This window comes from Aythya ferina (genome assembly GCF_964211825.1).
Source record: "Aythya ferina genome assembly, chromosome: 4".
Lineage (NCBI taxonomy): Eukaryota > Metazoa > Chordata > Aves > Anseriformes > Anatidae > Aythya > Aythya ferina.
The window spans coordinates 32,609,524-32,635,544 of NC_140300.1; the positions used below are offsets into that span (position 1 = coordinate 32,609,524).

At 36.7% G+C, this 26,021-nt stretch overlaps 2 protein-coding genes across 4 annotated transcripts in view; one reads left to right on the forward strand and one right to left on the reverse strand.

The window, feature by feature from the left end:
• Window positions 1-18,827, forward strand: part of SYNPO2 (synaptopodin 2) — a 92,564-nt gene extending 73,737 nt beyond the window's left edge. For 2 of the 3 annotated variants that reach the window (XM_084518756.1, XM_084518757.1), the window contains one exon: window positions 14,465-18,827. In XM_084518756.1, coding sequence (XP_084374882.1) covers window positions 14,465-15,031 — 567 coding nt within the window. In that variant the 3' untranslated portion in view covers window positions 15,032-18,827. Of the gene's footprint in view, window positions 1-1,866; window positions 4,754-14,464 lie in introns of those variants that run through there. The other variant, XM_084518758.1, reaches the window with a different exon arrangement.
• Window positions 1-26,021, reverse strand: part of LOC311436511 (uncharacterized protein) — a 99,874-nt gene that overhangs the window by 33,488 nt on the left and 40,365 nt on the right. The gene's annotated exons all lie outside the window — the stretch shown is intronic.

A 26,021-nucleotide genomic window follows, 5' to 3' on the forward strand; every position in this document is an offset into this window, starting at 1 on the left:
GAACCTTTATATTTTTTTTTCCAAAAAGTTTTTAGAAATTATAATATAATACGACAAAGCTCCAAAATACAATTGTTGTTCTTACTCTGTACGCATATATACCATAGAATTTTAGGCCACCCCCAATAACAATACTTCTAATATCTTCACATTAAAGGATCTATTTGTTCTTTATGTTGCATTTATCAGATTTGATTATAGCCCATACTAAAGCCCATACACTGCACAACTTAGATCTCACATTCAAGACAGCTTTTCCATAATTCAGTTATAAACTGCTCTTTATAAAACCTGAATTTAAAAGTTTTGTCTTGGGAGAGGCATAGCTTTTAAATAAGAAGTTTTTTTTTTTTTTTTTTTTTTTTTTTTTTTTTTGTAGCAAAAATAAGAAACAACATTTATTTATTGAAAAAAAAAAAAACACAACTGCTTAGCTTCTCTCCCTTTCTCCAGGGAAACTACTCTTACCAAGTTCCTGATTGGCAAAAGATAACATATTTTGAAACAAACAGAAAGATATTTCAAATATTATTTTCTGTAGAAACATTTACAGAGTAAACAATACCATCTCTTAAAAGTATGTCTCATCCTTTTGCTTTCTGCTCTCTTATGGAAGAAATAATGTTGTCAGTGTCCTAGGACGTGACAATATCCAGTGACAATAAGCCACTTGATTCCAAAAGCACCTGGCTGATGGACTGGGACTTTATAATACACTCACAGCAAGGTGTGCAGTAGGGAACGCTCATTTCTCTCCTAGATGCACAGACAATTCACTGAGATTAAGCCAATGCCATTAAAATATCAGCCACCAAAAAGTTTCAGTTCATTTTTTATCCAAAGTCTTCCTGCACTGACCCAAAATATACCTAACTTTATCTGAGACAGAATCAAAACATAAAATCAGCCCTAAAAGTGTTGTGACCCATTTTGCTGTCACCACAGCAATCATGCATCAATGAGTTTTCCTTTTGGCAGAGTGCTGTTACTATTCATCCTAAAATGAATGTCTAGAATTCATGCAAATTCGTATTTGAAGTAAATGGATACTATGAGGTTGAGGTATCACCAGGCTCCAGCAATTAGGAAGTGAGAGGCTGGCACATGGTTCATATAGGAAAGTTACTGCTAAGTGGCAGAGCAGCAATTTTGAGAGAAAAAACTGCTAGGGTTAGAAGGAGCCAAGCAACGGGGAGAAAACTCCAGAGCAGAGACTGCAAAGGATAAAATATCTGTCACGGGTTTACATGTATGAAATACTGAAGGTACAAGAGAAGAAAACAATCAGAAAGAAGGGCTTAATTATTTTGCACTGACAACTTCAAGCTTTTTGTTGAAATTTGCTAGATTGTTCTTGGATGACAGAGTGCTCATATCACTGGGCATGATTTTTTTCATCTACTTACAAAAAGATATTGCGTAAAAATGGAAATGCTAATGGCCAGGAAAAAGAGAAAAGAGAGGTTTAAAAAAAAGAGAAAAAAAAAAAAGCCGACCCTGTCAATAGACATTTGCTCTGAGAGGCAAAAGATATACAAACATATTATCCCAGATAGCTCCTATACATGACAGTTTTTGAAAGTGCTGAAGTGAACTCCGATGTAAGATAGCAGAGAGAAATGCCCATCAGCGGTGGGATGCAAATGTAAAGAGAACTGGATACCAGATGAGGTGATCTGGGAGGAGCACTGCTTACCATGTAGCCGGGCCAACACCCCAACACAAGACCAGCTTTTCCAGCACGTCCCGCTGCTCCAGCCTTTCTGTGGGAATCCTCTGTACACCACGAGGTAGGGAAATACCAGTGAAACAACACCACTCTTTGCAACTAACAATTTGCAAAATCTTTCTCCTCTCTTTTTCCAGGATCCTTATCCAGATTTCCTAGCTTTCAGAGCACAAAGCAAGTGGTTATAAAAAGATCTGCCTTGTCAATATTTTTTTTTTTTTTTTTTTTTTTTTAACCAACCATGATACAACTTTGCCTGAAGTTAAACGTCCAGGAGATTCCACTGATCGCTTTGTGAATTCGGCATGGCAAGTGCAAGCCTTAATTTCACAGCTTGGCATAATGTTATTTTTTAATGAATCTACTCAGCTTGAAAGAGAAATGTTATGCAAAGAAGAAACTTGATGACAAGATATTTAAAAAACTGTGGATTCAGAAGCTCTGAACTTACTGCTGGTAGATTTCTTGGGAAAACACTTGACCTGGTATTTACATGACACACTTGGTGCTACCTTTACAACTTCATAGTACCCATGACAATGACTGCTCTTATTTTATCCTAAACTTTACTTTTGCATGTAATTATAAAAGGGAAGGGTAATGTTTGGCAAGTGCTTTTCAGGTTGGATGCTTACTACAGGAAGCACTTTAGGTTTCTTATCAAATGATTAAAACAGTAATCCTGAAGCTTAGTGGTATGTGTTGGAAGGATCTTTACGGAGACAGATTCTCCTCTTCCTTTATAAACTGAGACTAACCACATAATGATATTTCCATGGTTTAAACAGAGGCTTCCTTAAGTAAGGCCAGCAAAAACTTTTTTATTTATTTTTTTATACCATGCTAATCAAGTCTCCCATTACTCTGTGGTTTTCAGAGGAAAAAAATCTATTCTTGTTTGTAATGATCTTGACAAAATGTTTTTAATTACAATGCATGTGAAATTTTCACAAAGTTACATGGAAGTATACTGTAACAGTAACTGTTCACTCTCTTAGGCTGAGGAAACGCCGCTATGAGAAAAATAACTTACCAAACCATGCTTACAGATGGACTAAGTAGATGAAGGCTTGTGTGCAGGGCAATCAATATATCAGTAGTGTTTTTAAGCAAGAATCCTTGATTATATTGTACGGTTTGAGACAGATATCTTAAAAACATAACTCTGACAATGGAAAGATATGTTGCTACAAAAGTAAACAGGCCATTTCTAAGTAGGCATAAAGACTAAATTGTTGAACAGATGGAGCTCTACTCTTGATGTTTCCACATAAACCCAAAACAAGAGGCTTTGACTATTTTAAGAAATGCAGAGCATACAGAAGAAAAGAAGGAACATTATGGAAATAAAATACCCACCAAAACACCGTAACACATATTGGGTTACAAAGGCTGCCAGGGAGCACCACTCTCATTCATTTTACTATGAGCTTTACTTGTTTTCAAAGCCAAGAATTCAGTATACTTATATCAGAATCAATGGTTTCTGTACAGAAACAACCTATAGACAAATATTTTCAAATTTTAAAGAAAGTTCTTGCGAAAATATACTTTTTTTTTTTTTTTTTTTTTTTTTTTTTCCAATTGAGAAAAACATCAATAACTGCCACTGATTTTTTCTTTGATCTGTGAGAATGCTACTTCTCACAGTCTCACTGTGCAGGTTGTTGTTGGTATATGGCTTTACTACTGGGAGCAAAACTAAAGAATGGGCATCTAGGTACACTTAGATTTCTTCCTGGAATTTTGGTAATTTTCCCTCATCAGGTCTATAGCTTAAAAGTGGAGCTTAAGCAGCCCTAAATAGTTGAAGACGTGGTGACAAGAAAACCTCAGTATCTGTCTGCAGTTTTGTTTTCTTTGGTTAAATAACCACATTTAGATATATATGGGTATTTCTGCCAGTCCTAGCTTTGCTACCTAAGAATCTTCTGTGAACTGAAAAGTGGGCTGTGAATTTCTTCAGAAAACACTGGCCCATAATTTCTTTCTTCTTCTTTGGCGGATATCAGAAAGTGCAGAAGTATGACAAATGAGATTTTTTATTATTTTTTTTTTCATGATGGCTTTCCATTAAAAATTCAAATGATTCCACAAAATAGAAGGAGCAACATGACTTGTTATGTTGATATACATCTGCAGTTGTGCTGTACTCTGCTGCACAGCTGTAAGCATTTCAGATATATTTCCTCATCCTAAGATTACTTTCAGAGTGATGGTTTGTAGGGAAACTAGACCAACCTGGTCCTGCTAAAGGAAAGCTACCAAAGCCAGGGCCTGACCCTTATGTATATACAATTATTAAAAAACACAGTCTTAAACACTACTGTTTAGATTGCAAAATGAGGCACTTGAAACGAATGTGTCACCTAATTTCAGCCCTCTCAAGCATTTGTGTGACAAAACCACCTGTAATCACATCATCACTTGCTTATTTATTTTTTTCCCCATAGAACTCCTAACTCAATTCGGGGCACAGAATGGTACTGCTCAACTGATGAATAGCTCTTCACTGATTTGTAATGACACTGTTCTGTGCTTAGCACTGTTTCTTATCTAATGTACGCTCTTGAAAGTATGCTCTTCATACAGAATTATTTATTTCCTCATAGATTTTTTTGTTAGTATCCGACTGATTCAGAAGCTGTAATATATTTTTTCACCACTGCATTTTACAAATGAGTAAATGAAGATGGAAGCATTGATATTAGGAAACTCAGTAGCCTTGGGTGTCCAGTTCAAGACATTCAGCATCTTCAGATCATATAAGAATTAGTCAATATATCGAAAGCATGGTTCTCCTTAACATCAGTCCATGAGTATTCACAGGTTACAGGTCTCCAGGTGGAAGCCCAGAGAAGGGAATGCTGAGTGACCAGCACTGAAATCCACCCAGTGAAAGCATCTTTCACAGAATATACTCCTTTACCATATAAACATAGTATTTGCTAAAGGAAACCCTGAAATTGCACTGGATGGGGCAGAAGCCCTGAAATGTAATAAAAATGCATATGCACTGGCCAATGATGCTTTTGAATATTTGACCTTCCAACTTTACTTGCATTGTTTCAAGGTAACTTTTTGTGTTAAAGACCCAAGGGTTTTTTTGAAACAAACCAAACCCCAGAAACTATCATATAGCACACTGTAACCAACAAGGTCCTCCAGCATAGCCTGAACCACCCCAAACAATTGTCATCATGCTACTACAGTAACTGGCAGCAAGTGCATGTTGACATCTGGCTGTGAGCCACCACTGGGAGGATGGCACAGCTTTCTGGTGTGGCTCTGCAGTCTTTTCTGACATCAGCGAGATCCAGGAAGGACAAACTCCATTCTTCCAGGGATTAAATTTCTCTGGAGCTCTAGAGGAATGTACACAGTAATCAGCACAGGTTCTTTTCCCCCAGTGTGCCTTCATGGCCCCATTTCTTCATCTTATCTCTTTCTTGTCCTGGTCTCCAAATCGTAGCCTCGTTGCGAGCTACACAGATCAATTTTCTATTCCTTTATCTTCTCATCCAAACTTGGGAATCTTGGCCATCAATACCTAGTCTCATCACTCTCCAAACCAGTGCTGAATACAGTTTTTCCTTCTGCATCAAGTATTCCTATATCCTGGTTTTGTTTTGTCCAGCCTCTTCTCTGTCCTTCCCTTGCCTGTTTCTTCCACCCTGTTGAAATTCTGCTTCTTGCTGCTCTGTATTTAAATCAGGTGCTTTCCCCTTTGAAGCTGCTTGGGCCAAACAGGAGCTCTGGAGCTTTGCCAAGAGGCAACATGCTCTGCAGTGCACCTCAGTCCTGATCAGTCAGTGTGCAACCTTGTGTTCAGCCCCAGTGTTGTGACATGTGGGTATGCACCATACTCCCACATGCAGTACTTTTTTGTGAATGAAAACTGAGCTGTGCAGCAAGTGCAGGAGCTGTAGTACACCTCAGTGACTTCTCCAGCCTGTGGAGATAGACAAAGCCTGCAGTTTAGACAGGCAGAGAAAGCAGAAGATCTGTCTTCTTGTTCTTCTGTGTGTGCCCAGACATTTCACAACATACAGCAGCTTAGAGTTGTAATAATGAATAGAATCCCACTGCCTAACAGAATATCAGTGCTGTCCTGAGCTCTCAGGAACCATCTGAGCAACAGATAAGGTGTTCCTACTGAGCCTGACTTTCCTGATGAGCCAGTATTAACTAAAATTACAGAAAGATTCTCAGCTTGGATGTAAATAGGCAAGTCTGAATACAATTCAGACACAAAGAGGATTAGTCTCAGAACAATTCTAAAGCATGAAGTAGCAGTACTGCTTTTCAAGGAAAAGGAGGCTAGCGTTTTTTGTCATTTCCCTACTCTCACTCCTTCAAATTGTTGAGCCATATGGGTTCACCTGGTTAAAATGTATGTCAGATGGTTGAATCATCTGGGATGAAGTAAATAGGAAAAAACAAAACAAAACAAAACAAAAACAAAACAAAACAAAACAAAAAACAAAAACAAAAACAAAACAAAACAAAAACCAAACCAAACCAAAACAAAACAAAAACAAAAAACAACACACAAGGCTGAAGACTTTGTTTTGGAATATTTGATAAGAAAATTATATGGAATTGGATAATTTGGAAATGTTCAGAAACAATAGTGCCATGACCTTCAAGAATCACAATACATTCAATAGAGTTTTGATTTGATTTGATTTTAGAAGAAAAACAAAACAAAACAAAACACAGTCTTCATTTAATACTAATTTTAAACTCTTTCACTGACAATACAAAATAGAAAGGTCGGAAACTAGGACCAACTTTGCACTTGTTTTTCAAACTTTTATTCACAAGTAAGACAGGCTTCATGTTCTAAGACCTTCTTCAAAACTGTAATATTAAAGTCCAGAAGGTGGCAGCAAATATTCTTCCTTACCAGAAATATACTGTCCCTTCCAAGGAAAACTAAGATGCCTTTTGCCAAAAATGTTTCAGCTATTTGCTTGTTATAGACATAATTGTATTTATTTTTATAATCATATATTGATAAATATTAAATATTAATAGAAAGAACCAATTTTCGTTCATTTACACAGATGCAAACTGAGCAATAACAAGTGAGAGGTTAGTAGCACTCTTCTCGCTTCTGTTCCATGTGTGCTGTAGGTGTTCTGCATTAGTGAAGGGACAATTTTATATCTTTATGTTCAACCATTACTTGACAACTAAAAGGAATTTATTGTCAAATCCAGAATTTTTCACCATGTGATTCTAATCTATTACAATTCCTAGTATAGCTACTGAGAAAGCTTTAATTGTTACAGACAGGTAAGACTCCCTGTCTCTCCAGCCATTAATACCCCCACAGACAAAAATGATGCAGTCCAATTTTACAAGTTTCCTTTTACCTGCTATAAATTATTTCCAGGATTTTAAATTTTACTTCCAAATTTTTGGTAGTTATATTGTAAAGTAGCTGCAGTATTTATTCTAGAGCTGGCAGCATTTTGGAGAGAAAATGTTTTCATTATATGCTTAAATTGTAAGTGGTTTCAGATAACAAAAAGCTACAATAAGATAATCAATGTCTTCTTTCTACGAGTCAGATTAAAAATCTGAAATGATTATTTTCTGTTTAAAATAAATGGAAAGAAAGATTTGAAAGAGATATAAACATAAAAATATATAAAAATCAGGTATTATTTATTTTGTCCTACCATCTTCTCAATAGTTTGATATCTAACTGAAGTAGCAATTACAAGCTGATAGAAAGCAAAATGACAAATGCATCACCGAACTTTTTATAAAGACAGAGTCATACTTTGCAATAGTCCAATTGTTTTAACCACTTCCTTTTCCTTTGTTCCCTTTTGGTATAAACATTAGCCAGATGCTAATGTTAACTCTGATTTGAACCTGCTTTGATATGGGATTAAGGCCTATGACTAAAATGAAAAGACAAAGATAAAAATGCCATAATGACTTAGAAACCTAAATCATTTTTTTAAAGCAACTCAACCAGATGAGAGTCTGTGTTGCTGGGAGTTTCACTGAGACATGGAATATTAAGAGCCCAAGCTACTTCTAGAGCTTTTTAATATATGAACTTTATAATATATGAGCTATAAATAAAGCTTTTTAATCTATGTCCCTTAACTGCTGAAAAGGCAGTTTCAGCAGGTAAACATATGAACAGTTTTCCCTTACTAAGGAGATGCGCCACCTGAGACAGAAAAGGTTATTGTGAAATCATTTCACTAAGTAGCATTTTGCATTCCCATTTGGCCTGTAAAATGAAAAAGATCTTACTAACTTTTGACATTTATATTTGCGCTGTGTTATGAAATCAATTATTGCATTTTTGTCTTTCAGCATTTCATAATTACCAAGAAATTCGAAAAATCATTAAGTTCCAAATGACAGGTTTTTGATTTGAGTATTACTGAATCAGAGGTATACATTCTCACTCTTTCCACTTACAATGAAAAAGAAAACATGTATGTGTACACAGAATTTTCATAAGTACTGTGTTTACTTTCATTTATTTATACTGAAAAAGTTACTTTGGGGAGTAATATATTTGTTTTAGTTCTAGTTATTAATACACGGATCATAAGTACTAAAGGCACTTGTGGTACAATAAATGTGTGCTTCACCGACCAGTTTATAAACAGTTTGTATTTTTAAAATCAATGTTAACCTAAAACTGAAGTTTAATCTGTTTGCATAGACACCTGGGCAGTCATTAGGTGTTGTTAGGGTTCTGTGATTGCAATGGACAACTCTGAACGGCCTTTCCTTTTCTTGACATCTAAGAATCACTTCCCCTTTTACAGCTATTTTAGAAGAGACCTTTCCTTCTGAAAAGGTTCACATCAGGCAATGGAAAAACATAAATCAATCACTGTGTAGGGTTCTGTTTTGTTTTGCAGCACTTTGAATGCTGGTACAGTACCGTAATGAATGTTTTACAAAAAACAGTACAGTAATACAATATGTGACAATTTATTAATTCTGGTAGCACATCACTTTTCCTTCCCTTCTCTGGGGAAATTTCCTTCCCAATTCTGATCACTGGGCAGAAGAATGGAAGATCTCTAACACTCTGAGATTTTCTTATAGCTTAATGGAGACGGGGGTAGAATAATCATTCTCCATTTGCACTTTATATTTCCCACTGTCTTACTTATGATCAGGGGTTTGTGCACTCCTTTTAGTGTGTGTCAAAGGATCTATCTACAAGAATTAAATAGGAAGGGAAAGTAATTGAAAGTATCAATATGCCTGGCTGCTCTTGTCCACTAAATGAATGAAGAATTGTAGTGATTAAATGTTGCCTTAATTCCACATTTTGTTTGTTATTTCAAAAGGGCTAAACACCACAGTTCTGATAAAAACTAGTCTCAAGAGCAGATCTGCTATGTGTTTAGAAATGTTCAGACCTAGGCTTTCAGTCTAGGAACACCACTACCGATAATGAAAATTAAGCACAATGAAAACAAGGCAATATTAATCATATCTCAGTTCTTACATTTGAGACATACTTGTATTTTAGAAAAACATGCTTTTCTACAAATGCATAAACCCTATTTACCACAAAGTCTGAAAAAATGTGGAGATTAATATTCTGAAGCCAAAGATTATTCAGTTTTAGAATAAAGTTGAAGCAGGTAGAAATATTCTAATTTTGAACTAAACTATTCCAATAGTATGCCACTATATAATGCCTATATAATTATTTAGCTAAGTGCACAAGAATCTGCTGCACAGGCTGCTATTAGACTACTTGTATTACAATAGATACTACCATAAGAATCTTAGTAGTGAGCAGACTTAGAGACTAAATTCCTCCCTCTTAAGGTAAATACTGAGGCATTATGGCACAGTGCACTTAACTGATGCATTTGCTATATTTCTTTCAAGGGAGATGAAAGAAATTCTGTAATTTTCTGTAAAAGAGACAAGAAAATTAGAAATATATCCTCCTGAATCCAAAGGGTTATAACTGCTTCAAGCTGCAGCCACTTTACAAAGCTCAACAGAATTGTTTTGGGCCCAAACTGATATTTAATTTTTCTAGATTTATTAAAGATAAAATTCATATAAAATGTTTTGCTCACCCTGAGCTTACTGGAATGGAGATAATGATGATTGTTATGTATTTTAGGAATGTTGTAATTTAAAATAACTAGGCTCATTCTAGCCAAATAAATTTTCATCTTCTTGGGACCCCAGGGTCTTCAAACCCTCTTCTGCCCATCTTCAGCACAGTTATGATTTCTTCCATTTGGGAAAGGTAAAGAATTTAGCCAGCTCCTTCCAACAAGACCCTCTTCCTTCAAAAATTATTGGTCTACTTTTCCTCCCCATCAAAAGTCAGACACAACACTACAACTGTAGGTTGGTATTATCTCAGAAAGCAGGTGTCTCTCTCAAATTTTTCTTCAAATTCCTTCTGACCATTACAGAATGGACAAAGTCTTCCCACTTACTTCAGACATTTTCCAGGTAAATCATCTGGAACACTATTTTCTCTTACAGATTTCGTTCTTTCACTATCTGAAAAACAACTGTTAGAAACCCATATACAAAATGTAGAAGAAATGGATATCCAATTTCACAGCTCTTTTAGAGATAAAAAGCAGACTAATATCAGAACTGTATCTAAGTACAAGCTACCAAGTGGGAAAGGAGAACAATTTGACTGTTTCAGGAATACCAAAGCAGGACCAAGTATGCTAAAGGACTGTCTACAGATGAGAATCATTCATCTGACAGTACCATAGGTCATCAGTTTGATCTTGCAGCACAAACTTTATTGCTGTGATTTAGATATAGGTTGAACAACCATCCAGAATGAAGTAATCACTGATTATCTTCAGTGATAAAGATCTTACTGAATGTGTTCACTGTATCCGATGTTTCTAGTCTCCATACAAGATACTTGGCACCTAACAAAGCTGTCCACTGGGGCAAGAGAAACAAGTCTTTGGATAACTTGCTCTGTTTTTCTATCAGAATTAAATCTCTCTGATGATAGTTATGAAGATGAAGTCCAGAAATTAACAGGATTATGTGAAATCCAGGAGACCAATGAAAAAAATGCATAGGTTACTCTGGCAAATTGACAGCAGTGACAAACGCAAATACTCATTTGGCAAAATGGACAAGACCTGAAATAACTATTCTTGGGTTCTGAGTAGAAAAAGAGAATACTTGTCAACTTTTAAGGAAATACATTTTTCCAGATAAATTGGTACAATATCTCACTGGACAGGTAGATTGTAACAGTTGCTCCAAATTACCTGGAAATCTAAATTGAATTTCATTGGAAAAATCTATCACAGACAATTTCATCTTATAGAGTGATCACTGGGTAAAACCCTTTTGTAGCTAAGGAAAGCCATCCTTACGTAATGAAATGTTCTTCATCTCTTGAGAGGGTGTGAACTACTTGGATTCTTACGTAGTCATTTATCCCTGAGAGCCTAACTAAGGTTAATAATGAAATAAAAAATGAGTTCAAGTAATTTTAGTATAGCCAACCTCATTCTCAAAACACCACTGATGTTCCAGTTTACTGACTGCATCTTTCCAGCATTCTAGTCAAATGCAGACCCATACTGCACAAAAGCTGAGAAGAATCTCAGAACTAAAAGGAGAAAAGATTTGTATTTCCTATGAGACTAAAATCTTCCATGTCTGAAGTATTTCACATTACTTGATTTACTTATTTATTTATTTTTCAATATGGACCAACTCAAAAGACAAAATAATATCCTCCAGATTATCAGTATTCAAGATTCTGCTTTTTCTGCAACAACCCTTACATACTCAACTTATTATCTGCATGACATTACAGGAACTATGGATAGATATGACTTGAAGTACAAACACTTGTTCATTGACATCTTACAAATTAAGGACAAAAGAGATTATCAAGACAGTAAAACACTCTTCCCTGAATCTAGCTGTCAAAATTGTGCCAACTCCTTTATACTGTATTGACTGTTTCATGCAGAGGGTTTTGCTAGGAGGTCATTTTAATTCTCCCCTGCAAGTTCCCTTTCTTTGCCTTATATAATAACAAAGATCTCCCTGGAATAGTTTCCAGCATCACAGAATAGTATCTTATTTTCCATTAATTATCTTGATTTTCTGTTGAATCTGATGTATCACGCGTACTAAGTAACTAGAGCTCACCACAATGTGAACATTTTATTTGGCTATACTGTATTGCTGCTTTTACAAGCTCCTGTCTTCGTAACATAATAGAACAGCATGTTTTGTTTGACATAGTACTGTAATACTTTTCCTAACTCATTGCTCTCTGATCAAATTCTGTCAAAGAAAATCAGCTCCTGCTTTATTACTGATGGTTAGGCCAAAAAGATACCTCTGCAACTTGATAGACTCTGGAGGTTTTCTCTAAACGTGACGGACTAAACAGAGTGTTTCATCTGACTGTCTTGAAATATCAGCCATTGTATGCAACAGTTCCTTCAACAGTATCATTTCCCTCTGCATCTCTGTAATCCTACAAATTACTGACAGGGCTCAGAACTGGAATCTCCATTAAAAGGAGGTTTTTCTATTCAGCACAGCCCAGGATCTTGAAACATCCTGAGAGCAGTTAGCACAGGTAGGCTACCTAGCTGAACCTGTTTGATCAACTTTTTCATCCCTCTACACATCCCGTCTTCTAAGTTTCATTAGAAGAAACTACTTCATTACATTCTAATGGAAACTGCATCTCATTTTGCATACTTGCTTTGATTTCACACATGTGAAAAAATTATTGTTGCTGACAATTTAAACAAAATACAGTAATTAGACATGCTGAAGAAACTGGTTTCTGTGGATTCATTGAAGAAATAAACTGAAATATATGAGAGGAAAGAATTTTTCTGACAGGCCTATCTGGGTCTGCCACTCCTGGTCCCCAGGTATGATCTGTTATCTGGACTCTTATTTTCCAGGTGAGAAGAAACACTCTTGTTAGGTGAAGACGTGGAGAAGGTTTAATCCATTCTTGATGGTGTATCACTTCATCTATGTGGAAAAAGAAAGTTCTTTATACTCTCACATTCATTTACCATCCAAATGGACTGCTTTTGTTTTTTAAATGCTACCAGCTTAAAGAACCCTGATGGGACCTTTCTATATGTGGCGATCTGGTAAGCCACGTCTTTAATGCTTGACAATCTCATGGTATAAGTGAAAACTTAAAAATTAATTGTGGTCATTTGTCAAATTTGATAGAAGTATGTGGGGGGTAGGATTAGTAATGTTGGAGAATTTCCTCTCTGGAACTGCAAACTGGGAATAGCTAGTTGTAGCTAAGTGGTGAAACGATGGTTCTGTTGTAAAGCATCACTCATCAGATCACTTGTCAGATCTCTCATTACAAAACCTCTTTGTGTCTCTGCACACTCAACAGATTCAGACTGTGCACCACCAGGCTAACTGATAATAATGCAATCACTAGGCTTTTTCTCAGTTTTCATCTCTCATTTACAAGGCTGATATTAAAACATAACATAAAAGCCTGTGTGAAGTAAAGGTCATTTGAGTTTCTTAAGTGTGTCAAGATCTTGAGATGGAAAAAACTATAAAACATGATGTTTCTGCTTTCAATGTGTGAATCTTTGCAGGATTAGCTATTGCCTGTGTAATCATATAGTTATTGACTGGTATCTCGATCATGTTCACAGTATTCAAAGTTTTGGAAGCTAATTAGGAAAAGTAACACAGGCCAATGTCATTTGAATGAAATCTTAGCACAGCCTTTGGCAACAGAGCCCGGAATTTCACACAGGATTTCAGAGCTGAAGGCATTTAAACCGCAGGATATGAATCAGTGGGTGTAAATCAGTTAGTTTATGAACCACATGTATGGACACTTCTCAGTAAGAACAATGTGATTTGTCTAATACAAGGAACATGTCTGGTTTGGGGAAAAGACTGTATGTGTTTTGTATGCCAAATGAAGACTGTTGTGGGCAGAACCTTCTCATGAACAGAGTTTCTGTTTCAAAGTGCTGCATTACTAAGAAGATTAGGATTTGTCAAATATGAATGGATTGCTCCTATAAATGGGTCAGAATGTTCTGAAATTTTGAGGGCACTGCCTTCTAAAGAAGCCAGGTTAAGTGGCGTCCTGCAAGGGTATTAAGGCAATGATTGTATTAATATTTTTAATTTTGCATGTTAATTTTTGACCCCTTCTCATTCAGATTAAATCCAATAATTTTAGAATAAGAAATTCCTTTCTTAAAAGGAGATTGCCAAAGATATGTTCTTGGACAGATGTCCCAAACAGAGCCTGTAATCAAATAAATTAGACTGTGCCTGCATGTTCAAGACAATCTTGTAAACACAGAGAGAGCTGTTGCAACATGACTTCCTTTCTCGTTATTAAGAATGGTCTTTTCTGAACAAGACATACTAGCTAAGTAGTGGAGATGGAAGAAAAGCTGTACAGTTCTTAATGTAATTGTACCTTTTCAGTTACAAAATCCTGCCTTTGGTTTATTGACTTTCCTCAAAAAATCAGTTTGCTCTCTCTTCCTGCTTCTTCCTCTGCACCCTTTTTAATACCTCATCTCTTTCCACTTAATTATTAAATGTACCCATGTATATATAACGGGATTGCCAGAATATCATGTGCTTTCAGGGTTTGTTGTTCCAGTTTGGAAGTGAAGAGGCTTCTGTTTTTATTGTTTAATGACTGCAGCTATATTTGGTGTTTTGTTTTCCTAGGAAAGAAGCAGTGGACGCTCATTATCACTTCCTGGGAGACCTTCTGCATTCGTTTCTCGAGCCATGTCTCCTACTTCTCCTCTTATATTTCAGCCTGCCCCTGACTACTTCAGCAAGCCAGATACAGCAGCTGACAGGCCTGGCAAGAGACCGACTCCCTGGGAAGCAGCAGCAAAATCCCCTCTTGGCCTAGTGGATGAAGCTTTTGGGCCCCAAAGTATGCAGGAATACATTGCGGCTAACATAGTATCAGCTGCTCGCAGGAAAACACTTCCTGAGCCACCAGATGAATGGAAACAAAAAGTTTCTTATGAGCCTCCAGCCCCAAGCGGTAGCGTAGCCTTATTAGGAGGGAAGCAGTCGGGTATTTTATCACCCCGAAAAAGCTCCCTGTCTGTCCCGAATGCCACCGTGCAGGGGGGCTCTCAGTTGCAGTATGCTTACTGCAGCCAACGGTCCCGAACAGATCCTGATATAATGTCCATGGATTCCAGGTCTGACTATGGCGTATCAACAGCTGATTCAAACTACAATCCACAGCCAAGGGGATGGAGGCGTCCAACATGAACAGGAGAAGGCCCTGGCATATTCTCCCTTCTTCCAGCTTTACATGCCTTAGATCTGAGTTGGAGAAGGAAAGTTTCTTGCCGGCCTCACCATATCTGAACTAAAGAAACGAGGAGGCAAAATTGAATGGAGCACAGTTTTCATATGACTGCAAGGCTAGCAGCTGCTAGAATAGACTCAGTTTTACACCTAACCTAAGATAGTTTTGTTTGTAAAAGGGCAAAATTACACATTTCTTGGGGGTGAGTATGAAGGTGGGCAACCATGTGCTCAATATAAAAATCTAGAAAGGATTTAGATGGAGACAGCACAAGTGTTTGCGGTTAAGATAATGTGAAAAAAAAAAAAAAAAAGGAAAATAAGGGCATTTTAAAGGTTAGTAGTATTTGACAACGTCTTGTAGGTTTTCTGGATATGCTAGACACCTGAGTTCCAGGGTACTAGATATAACCAGACTTGAGAAAGTTCTAGTGAAAATGGAAGACTGGGAAGCACTGGCTTATTGGCCCTATGTTTTCTTTACTGCATTTAAAAAAAAAAAAAAAAAAAAAAAGCTAGGAAAGGAAATCAGTGAATAATTATACCATGGTAACAACATATAAAATACATCTGTGGTTCTGTGATCATGGTACTTGAATCTCTACAACAAGTAGATATACTCTAATCTCATGCAGGCATACATTTCAGATGGATTTCATGACAGTTTCAATGAAGGTTTACATATTATAGCTAATTGCATAATCTGAACACAACAGGAAGAATGGTGTTGTTAATAGAGACCAGTACCATGATATGTGAACAACAAAAGGGATGAAGAAAGTATTTAGATTGTATTTAAACTGGAGTGAAAGTTAATTTTGTAATAAATTATCAAACAAGACAGAGGCTGGAACAGCCTTTATTTCTCTGTGAAATGCACTACTTGCTGAACATTTACTGCTACAGTCTCTAGTACTTTGACTGGCTGGGCAGTTGTTCCTAGTATGTAGGTAGCTCAATGTTTAGAGGGCTTTTGATTTGTATTCTCAGTTCAGAAGACATAAGTTGTTCATCAAGCATAATACCTGTTCTATGTAGAAGGTGGTATGTGAAGGAGGGTTTATGATATGTGTTACATGGTATGAGTCTAGTATGAGTAGCAAATATTTGGACAGTTGGTTACAATTGAATTATCTTGATGGATCTGAAGAGATGCTAAATAATCATTGCTGGTGATACATATCTTGCATTTTTAGCTTATTGAAACAATAGAAATGTGTCTAAAATATACATATTGCAAGCTTATTGGGTAGTTTAGATATTGTTAAGGCATTAAATGAATACCCCAAGCTTTACAAAGTGCTCTGCATCCTCCTCGTTTTGTGGGGCATTCTTTAAGGATTTGTCAAACACCGCAAACTAAAATTACTGCAGAAACACTAGAAACACTGCTAAGCATCCCTATTTTCATTAAGGTTGTCAACTCTGCATAAAGTGGTCAGATTAGAAAGAACTGAAACATGTATATAAGAAAAAATGCATTACGAAACATTCCCAACTGCAAACAGTTTTCAGTTATACCAATTATAAGATATAATTGGTATAAAAGGAACAAGAAAAGTAGACCAAGTTCAGCTGAGCTGGAACTTCCTATAGGAGCAACTAATCACACAAAATATACCTTTAATGAGTTTACGTTGGCAGTAATTCTCTAGTCAAACACAAATCTCCTTGTAATCAATCAGTCCTTTCTACCACTGAGGGAATGAAGGCATGGTAGTTATAAACCTTTAAATTAGGATTATATTGCTATAGCACCTTACAAATTTCTTTCACAAATTCTGAATTTGTAAAGAAAAGATGATTTAGATAAAATATACAAACAAGGCTGCCACTGTATGTCTGAAAATGAGCTTTGCACCTTAGAGTCGTACACTCGCATAATCAGGTTAAATTTTCCTGAAAAAGAAAAAAAATTACATTTTTCTCTGCAAGGCCCCATAATGTCCTTTTCTGACACCACTGGGAATATTTCCACTGAAACCTATGGGCCTGTGGTAGTCCCATTAGCCTTAAGGGCCTATGTTCGGATCCAGGCCTTCTTCCCTGGAAATACATGTCAAGTTTACACCTGATTTCAGTATAACTGTGATTTAGCAGTAATGCTTTATAATTCTAAGTCATCAAAGCCTTAAGTAGTTAATAAATGCTATTGTACATGTATTTCACAGAAGGACTACATTCTGAAAACTATATAATGCTTACATATTTTGCTGAACTGTGGTCTGTATTGCAATAATAAAATGATTCCCTGTATCGAAGTCAAGTTTAGGTTTCTGTTTTGAACTTCATCCTTTACACTGTTAAACTAGAAAACAGATTAAGGAGTTTGCAGTGAGACATATGTTTACCAAATCCAATTATTTTAATTCTCAGAATCAAGTGCATAGCTGTTGAATTCTCATTGAAACTCATGTTATGAATTCTAAGATCCTATGTCTAATAGAAGGTAAGGTATGCTTAATTTTAAGGTACATGCAATTAAAAATTCTGATAAGTATTTCTAAATTTTGATATTTCAAGAAAAATGATATAAAGTGATATTAAGAAGTATTTAATGCTGTGATCACACAGAAATCAATGTGGGAAATCATACTTTAGAAGCAAGCTCTAAAAAAATTCCCAAATATGCACTAAACATGTAAGAACAGCAGAATCAGAGAGCTTTAGACAAAATCACCGACTTTCTTTCAATGTCCCAAGAAAAAAAGAAAATGTAGCCTGATAATTTTCTTCTCTTGATAAGAAGGGATTCATCAGTAAGTACTTCTGTGAACATGAGAATTAACAATGCTGAGTTTCCTATGGATTTGTATCTTATCATAGATTAACTTGGGTGTTTAACATGATCTACTACAGATTTTGTTTCCTACTGCTGAGGAATTACTAGTTCTCTTTCCCATATGGATTCACTCATGTCTAATATGGGATGAGTTCACCCTGCAGAATTTCCCTCAAGAGTAAGACTGATAAGTGTACGTATCCTCCACTCAGCTGTCTAGTTTTACAAAGACTGGGGGCAATATTTTGCCTCCGAGATCTATTCCACTGCAACATGGAAACAAAACAAACATTTTCAAAAGCGTTAATTGGAGGGCAGACTTGAATACAAGCATGCAGACAGATCACGTAGCCTTGTTTACAAAGGAAATCAGGCTAAAACCAGATTGAGACAATGAACTGATTTCAATGGAAGCAGCAGGCCCAGACTACTAAATGAAATGTTAATGCATACACAGCTTTATGAAGAATCACACAGCATCTTTCACTCTGTTCTTCACCCCACTCCTCCGCTAGCAGAGCATCTTTCTATCATATAGTTGTGACTGTTGTGTGTGAGTTCTGAATATATTAATACAAGTATTTCCTACATTTGGTTTTGAATACACAGATCTGCTCAATAAATGAGGAAAAAAAGTCTTGATATTCTAAATGCAGTTTTCCTGTTCACCCTCAGAGGTGTCTCTGTCAAAATGCAAAGGATTTGAATACTCAATATAACTGAAAATTTAGTTTCCTTAGTTATGCTAGATGATGATGTTCACAACTCTTGTTCATAGTTTGTTTTCAGTTTGGTTTGCTTTAACACAACCAAATACCTATTCACATTGCATTTCTGCCTAGTAGCAAAAGACTGTATTATCTTTTCACTTCTAAAGGCTTTTTGTTCACTGCAAAGGACACTTTATTTGAGAGTGCATGCCAGAGATGTAAATTGTATCATTTAATAAAGTGATTTGACCAACCAGATGAGAAACACGATTTTATTTTCTCTAAATTCTTGTCTGTTTGTTTTAAATAATCTGAACCCAAGCAAAGCCTAATCTCTTTTATTCTGCACCATTTTTAGATTCACTGACTTTGCCTGTCTGTGACCTCGTGCTGTTATGAGCTTCTAGAAGCTTAAATCAACATCAGGTCAAATGGCAGCATGTCACATTCAGCAGAATTTCATTTTCATACTAAGTAAGCAGAGGAAGGAAATGGAGTGAAGCACAGACTACCCAGGTGAAATAATATGGCCAGAGCAGTTTTTATTGTTTGAATGTTTTTATCCCCACAGTAAAAACCTGTAACTAACATCTGTTCACTATAATTATTTGTCCACCTTACATGCATCTAAACCTCTGTTTTTTTCTAGGTTTGCTCAGAATGTCTGTATTGCTGCATTCTCTTGTTGTTTATTCTTAATTGAAACATGCTATTTAAAAACAAATAAATATTGAAAATAAATTATGAACCCAGTCTTGACACTGTTCAGACTATTCAGTGAACAGTTCTGCAGGATATAAACACTTACCATCTAGCTGTGAAAAGTCAGATCAGATTTCCACTATTTATGTGGATAGCCCTGAAGAATCACAAATCAGTTTTTGCATTGGTAAAACAAGCAGCATTGTGCCAAGAAAAATGATTGATGCATGTAAAATTTGGGAAACTAATAAAGCTTGAATGTAGCATTTTAATAGCTTAGCTGTACAAAGGGTTTTCAATGTTTAATGCAACTCCCTTGACTTCAGCAATTTGCAATAGCTAAAAAAAAAAAAAAAAAAAAGAAAGTGATGCCATGTATCACTTGTGTAGCAACTAGGGATAGAAGCATGTGAGCTGTATCTGCTTGCATCTTTCCCCTAGCAAAAGACCAAAGATTTTGGAAGAGCTATGAACATTTACAGAAATATGAATTTCACATATTAGGCCTAATATTTTGCACAGGGAAAGTCAGTTTGAGACAGATTAACCCTAAAAAGTGCATAAATAAATCCCATTGCAGAATCCCTCCTTTTCTTTAGGTGGGCTCTCAGTCCACAAGAATGTCTTTCCTTTAGTTATTTTTGGTTCTTTCCCTTTTTAGCTTCTCAGTAGTCCTCTGCTCTGTGCTTAAGCAGCAGTCTCTGTCCTTGCTTTGCCTTTTGGAGTGTTGTTTGATTTTAGAGCTACATTCAGCAAATAGCAACCAGTCTCAGAAAGAAAAATACTGCTGCTCTGCTCATGTCACTATCCGTATACTCCCCTATTTCTGACACTACCACTGGCTTTGGCATTGGCCTGGTCTGGCCATAGAGAGCTGAGCTAGAGGAAAAGTGTCCCTAAATTAAGACAAGGTTCATGCTCTATGTTAGCTTATGTTCCTTCCAGTTGCTACCAGCTGTTAGAGTGGCTTAGCCTCACTCTCCATCTGGCTGCTCCTCCAGTGATGGGTGGAGGAAAGAAACTCCTCTTCCCTTCTGAGGGCTCTACACTGCCTGCGCAGTAGCAGCCAGGCAGAGGAAATCAGCCTCCCTGTCTCCATTCATCCGCACACCTTTAACAAAAGAGAATCAGCAGCAATATAGATCATGGGTAAAGAAAGGAATTGCAGGGGTTGAGGAGGTCTGTTTGCTCAGGTGCTCATCAGCTACTCTGATTTCCAGACCTGCTCATGACAGTTAATATATACAGTTAAACACAATCTGTGGGCTATCAAATAATTTGCATATTGGAATGCGGAGCTGAAATTGAAGCTCAGTGAGTTACTTGTGTGCAAAAGTGAATAGTCTCTGATGTGTTGTTTTGTTTTTCAGTGAGAAACAAATAGGCAACCTTCCTAGCTTCCAAGAAATTCTCCTCTATGGTTCCACATCATTTCACATCTTAGGTGAAAATTAAAAAAATCCTCCACTATTTCTGTGGCATCTCCATCATTCTTTACTTCCTCTAACAACTTAAAACTCCAAGACACTATCCATGTGATAGCCAAATAAAATAAGATCAGTGTAGAGGTGGATAAATCTACCTACTGAATAAGTATGCCCTGAGAAAGAATGCAGTTGAAAGAAACATCAAAAACAGGACATAAGGCAATAAAAAATCCTTCAACCACATGGAAGACGACTGATCCCAGCTAAGACTATGGGACCTTTACCACTTTACCATTGATGTCAGCAGCGTGAGAATTTTACTTCACAGAGAAATGTGCAGGACTACAAAGTAAAACAAGTCATCGATCCATTACCAGTAACTGATGTCAGCAGTTCTGCAGTATTTTGAAGCCTGTTGTTTCAAAAAATGTGACTGACAAAATAGTAAGGGGCATTAACCAGCTTTTCTAATATCAGGTTAGGAACTTGCTCTACTTTCAATGTACAGAAATATGGATAGTTACCTTAGCTGGGTCTCTGTTCAGGCTAAAGACTGAATTGTCTTGGTCCCCTGTGTGATCAATGTGGAGAGGAATTCCTAAAAAGCATTTAAATTCATCCACAAATACATGTATAAAATAGGTGGACTGGATGCTAATTCTACAGGCTATTTGGACAGACGAGAATCAAAGAGCTTTTGACGGTGTAGAGAGTGCAGGAAGATAGGTGATTATAAATCTCTCTTTACATGTACAGGTACCTCTTCAGTACAAATACTGTGATATATTTGGCATGTAAATGATTTTTACCAAAGGCCAAAACCTGAATATGCTCCTCATCTAGCCAGACTTGATCTAGCATGAGTAACAAAGCCCCAGGACCCTGGACACACAGTTATGCCACTCCAAACTTATCTAGGTTTGCAGAGGTCAGGTCGGATAGTTCTCCGTGCTGAGAACAAGCAACAGAACAGATAACTCACCCAAGGACAGTGAAGAGACGTTTGCTGTTGTTTTGGTAGCCAGAAAGATCTTGCACTTTTTAAAAATTGACATGGAGGTTTCTCAGAGGAAGGGATCATTAAAAAGTCACCCCTTTCTGAGTTTAAATAAGCTGCTATTTGCCCTGGCAGAATTATATACAGATCACTGTATTTTGGATGTATATTACTGGAGTTAGATATGACTCCTCTGTATTTAACTTTAAATGAATGGCAATATAAATATAGGCTTGGATGGTGGCTGGTAGATGTTTGGATGGATAACATTCAAACAGTAGCAAAATAGCTTTATTTTTCCTTGTGACCTTTATAATAATTTCTAGTTCTTCTCTGACTGCTCTGCCATAAACTGCACCAGAGGGTGGAGATCATGAAAGTGATTTAGGACTAAGTTCACAACTACAGTAAGGGAGGATTAAGGGCATTTCCAAGGCACAATGTTACTTATTTTCCCCAGATATTAATTTGACTGTTTGTCTTACTTTGGCATTTATTACTTTATCCTATTTTTAATCTTTGACATTATCCACGATCTCTCTTTCAGACACTATAGCGTGCAGAAGATGCATTATATTTTTTGACAAAGCATATATACTTCCTGATAAAGTGCATTTAAGCTAAAAAAGGTGGTGCACTGTAACATACACTCACCTATAACTACACAGAATCCTCACAGCACGGAAGGTCTGAGACAAGCAGAGACCAAGAGGGGGAAAATGCAAGAAACCATGGATTACAGAGAAGCAGAAAGATTCTATGTTACTGGACTGTAGGATGTGGTAGCTTCCCATGTTTGCATTTCACCTCTGCATTCTTAGGGATTGGTGCAATCTATGACACCTCACTGGTTCCTGTGCAAACACACGGCCCTGTACAAGCCCTTAGCAAAAGACATCATCTAATGTCTAGCCCAAACAGAAAGACAGCTGGGGGAGTACAAGAAAACAGAGCTGTGATGGGTTAGCAGGCAATAATGCTAAGCAGTATGCTAAAGAGACTTGCTATTTCATGGTGTCTTCTTGTGCCACTGGAGACTTCATGGCCTGACCAATCCATGACAATAGGAAAATAAAATCCAATAGATTGCATTTATTTTTTATCCTCTTTTATAAAACAGATAAGTAGACTAGCATGTTGTAGACATTCACGAATGTGAAGATCCTATATACATCTGTACTTAGCTGCAATACATAAACTGGCAAGTGAATTTCATTTATTTTCTGCTAAAATACAGTTATTCTGTCACTAAGTACTTCAACATTACTTTTAAAATATTGTCACATTTTTCATCTCTAAAGCTTTCCAAAACTTGAGCTGTGCTGTTTGGTTGGGACTGTCTACAGCTGTTTCTGTTTCTTTAGCTGATGAAGACACAGATGAGTCTGACACAAAAATCAGGCAGGGACAATTGCTAAATCGGTATCCATGAACAGTGATATGTAAAGTTATTTGCAAATCTTTATTTACAGTGAAATCCAATCTTTGTTAATGACTGTGGAAGTGGAAGATGCTAACATTCACAAGCACTGACAAAGCAATTACCTTTCTCAAAAATCATTGAAAATCCTGAACAAATGTATTGTGTATTCTTTCACTGTCCAACTTTCAAGCCCCAAACAGCAAGATAAGCACTTGCACAAAGTCTGGTGCTGTCCAACAGAGGGCAATGGTACACAATCTACATAAAGCTAATATACCCTATGCTCTCCCTGACAAGGCCTCTATTTCAATAGAGAAGATATTAGAGTTTGAGGAGTTCAGTCTGGACACCAAATGCCAAATGATGTAATTTCTAGCTGACCCACATATATGTTGCAGCAGAATTGGAACTCAAATGCCAAACTTTAGTCTGAGATAAATAAGAAAGACGTGAGGTATTCACGCTGCACTACTTAATAAATACCATACAGATACTAGCTAATTACCCCTGACCTCAATGCCATGGTGTGGACTGATGTCATTGTCTCATTTTACAAATGGAAGAAAATGAGACAATGAAAGGTCACGTGAATTGCCCAAGGCTGTTGAGACAATGGACTTCAGCACAGGCATACCCGGCTCTTACCTTCACCTATAATCCACTAACTATTTATAGTAGTAGCACATGCTTAACAGCCAGTACAATTATATCCTTACAGCTCAGAAAAGAAATGTCAGGGAAGCTCCAAACACTTTGAAGAAACGATCCAATAATTCAACAGACCAACAAAGTTATGGTCCAGTCTGCCAGGCAGAATTCACCAATTTCTGTGACAGAGAATGTAAGGCTTTGGAGTTGTTTACTGACAGTAATCATAGCAGGGCAAATAGGGATTAACCTCAAAGGGCAGTAGAAGGATTAGTCAAAAAAAATCAGAAGTAAAACAAGATGAGTCTACCATTTGTGTTATCATAATGGAAGCAACTGTCCTCTCCCATGCCACAACTCTAGTCTCACCTAAAATCTCTATATAGTAAACCAGAACTACCCAAATGATCAGATTCTGTGAAATTCCCCATGAGCCAGTGTGCCCAGTCATCACTGGCAATGTCTTCAGCCTTAAGACTCTGACGATCTTGATGTCTGTTACTAAGGAGCACATGTTTTTTTGGTATCTATCATAACAGTACTGTAAAATACACAATCAGTTGTTGCCATGGTGCTCAACAGTGCCACTAAAAGGAAAAGAACAATACAGTCATATTCAGAAGCACCAAATGAAGGCAGTTAATCAACACAGGGCATGTTTATGCTAGGGGTTTCTTACATTAGCCTGGGGAGAAGGTGACGTACATAAAAAATTATGTCACTGCAAATGGCATAAGGATTTCTTTTGTAACTCCTTGAAAACTGCTTTAGTAAGCTGTATGATTAATTTGAAAATGAGTGGCAGAACTTGTCAAACTTGCCACTTCTTTCTAACAAAGCTGAGTTAACAGTTAACCTCTGCTTCTAAACAGGTGGCATAATAATAAATGCAGGTAACATCTATGTGCTGGTAGAGTATTTCTGTAAACTAAAACCTTAGAGAAAATATCTTTTCTAATTAGTTAGCAATGCCAATTCCTGGAGACAGAAATCTTCTGTAAAAAAGTGACAGAAAGAACACAAATGGAAAACAACACACCCATTGCAAATGAATCTCCCTTAAAAGCAAAGTAGTGAGGAACAGATTTACTGTAACTAGCAAACCCATAGTAAGTTTACGTAAATGTATGTTCACAAGCTGCAGCCACTGCAGACACAATATAAACTATCAGCCATTTCTACTCAAGATACTAAGAGTAAGTGACACAAATTAGATGGGACAAAGAAAAGGAAGTTGGCATAATTAAAATGCATCATGTGAAATGTCAAAAGTCATGCAGACTGGTGTTTCCAGTTTCTTTGACATGCATGCCCAGCTATCTTCCACTTCCAAATAGGATAATGATAATATTATATACCTGTTTATTTTAATTTCCAACAGGGGAAAAAAGCAAAGACACTGTACCTGTCCCCCCTCCTCTCAAACATATCAGTCATCCACACCCCTTCTGTCCCATAACTGCAGATCATGGTGTTTTGTCCTGAATCAAATAACAGAGCATCAAGATAAATATTTCCTTGGGGAAAAAACAAACAAACAAACAAACTTTGTACCTTTGTATTCTCTACATTATATACATTGTTTTTCCTAGTGAAATGGCATTTAAGAATAGCCTCTGTGAGGGTTCAGATGAAATGGAGTCCTTAATTTCTGGGGAAATAAACATTACACTTCTGGTTCTCCATCCAGAAAGCTCCAAGTCCTGCACCAAGGACTTCAATTCTTGCAGTATATTTTTCAAGGGGGTTGAAACTGAAAAGACAACTTGAAGTTCCAGACCTTTTCCAACACAAGCATTACCGCTTTTGCATTCAATAATTTCTTGTTCCTTTTAGTTCTGTTCACTGTCCTAAGCAGAAGAGGAATTTGGAAAAGTAAATAATCTGCAAGCGCTAACAGCTTCTATTTGATTTTACAGATAAGCTTTATCTGAATTCAGGCACACAAAAGCATTGGTACAGCAAGTGTTATTCCTCTGGGCACAATGCCCACATTCAGTGTGGCTAAAGTAATGGAGAAATTACTCAGTAAAGTGAAACACACATGTACAATTCCTTGATGTATTCCAATATAGTGTAAGGAGTTTTAATTCCACATCTGTAGGATCTCAAGACTGAGAATGGAAAGTATCTATGGCACAGTTGGACTCTTGTAAAGTGGAAAATATGAGATGCTAGGAGTTTCACTTTCTATTAATCAACTAACAAGTCCATTAATCACAGAATGTTTCTAAGCTAAGTGAATCTGTGAAAAAATAAGTA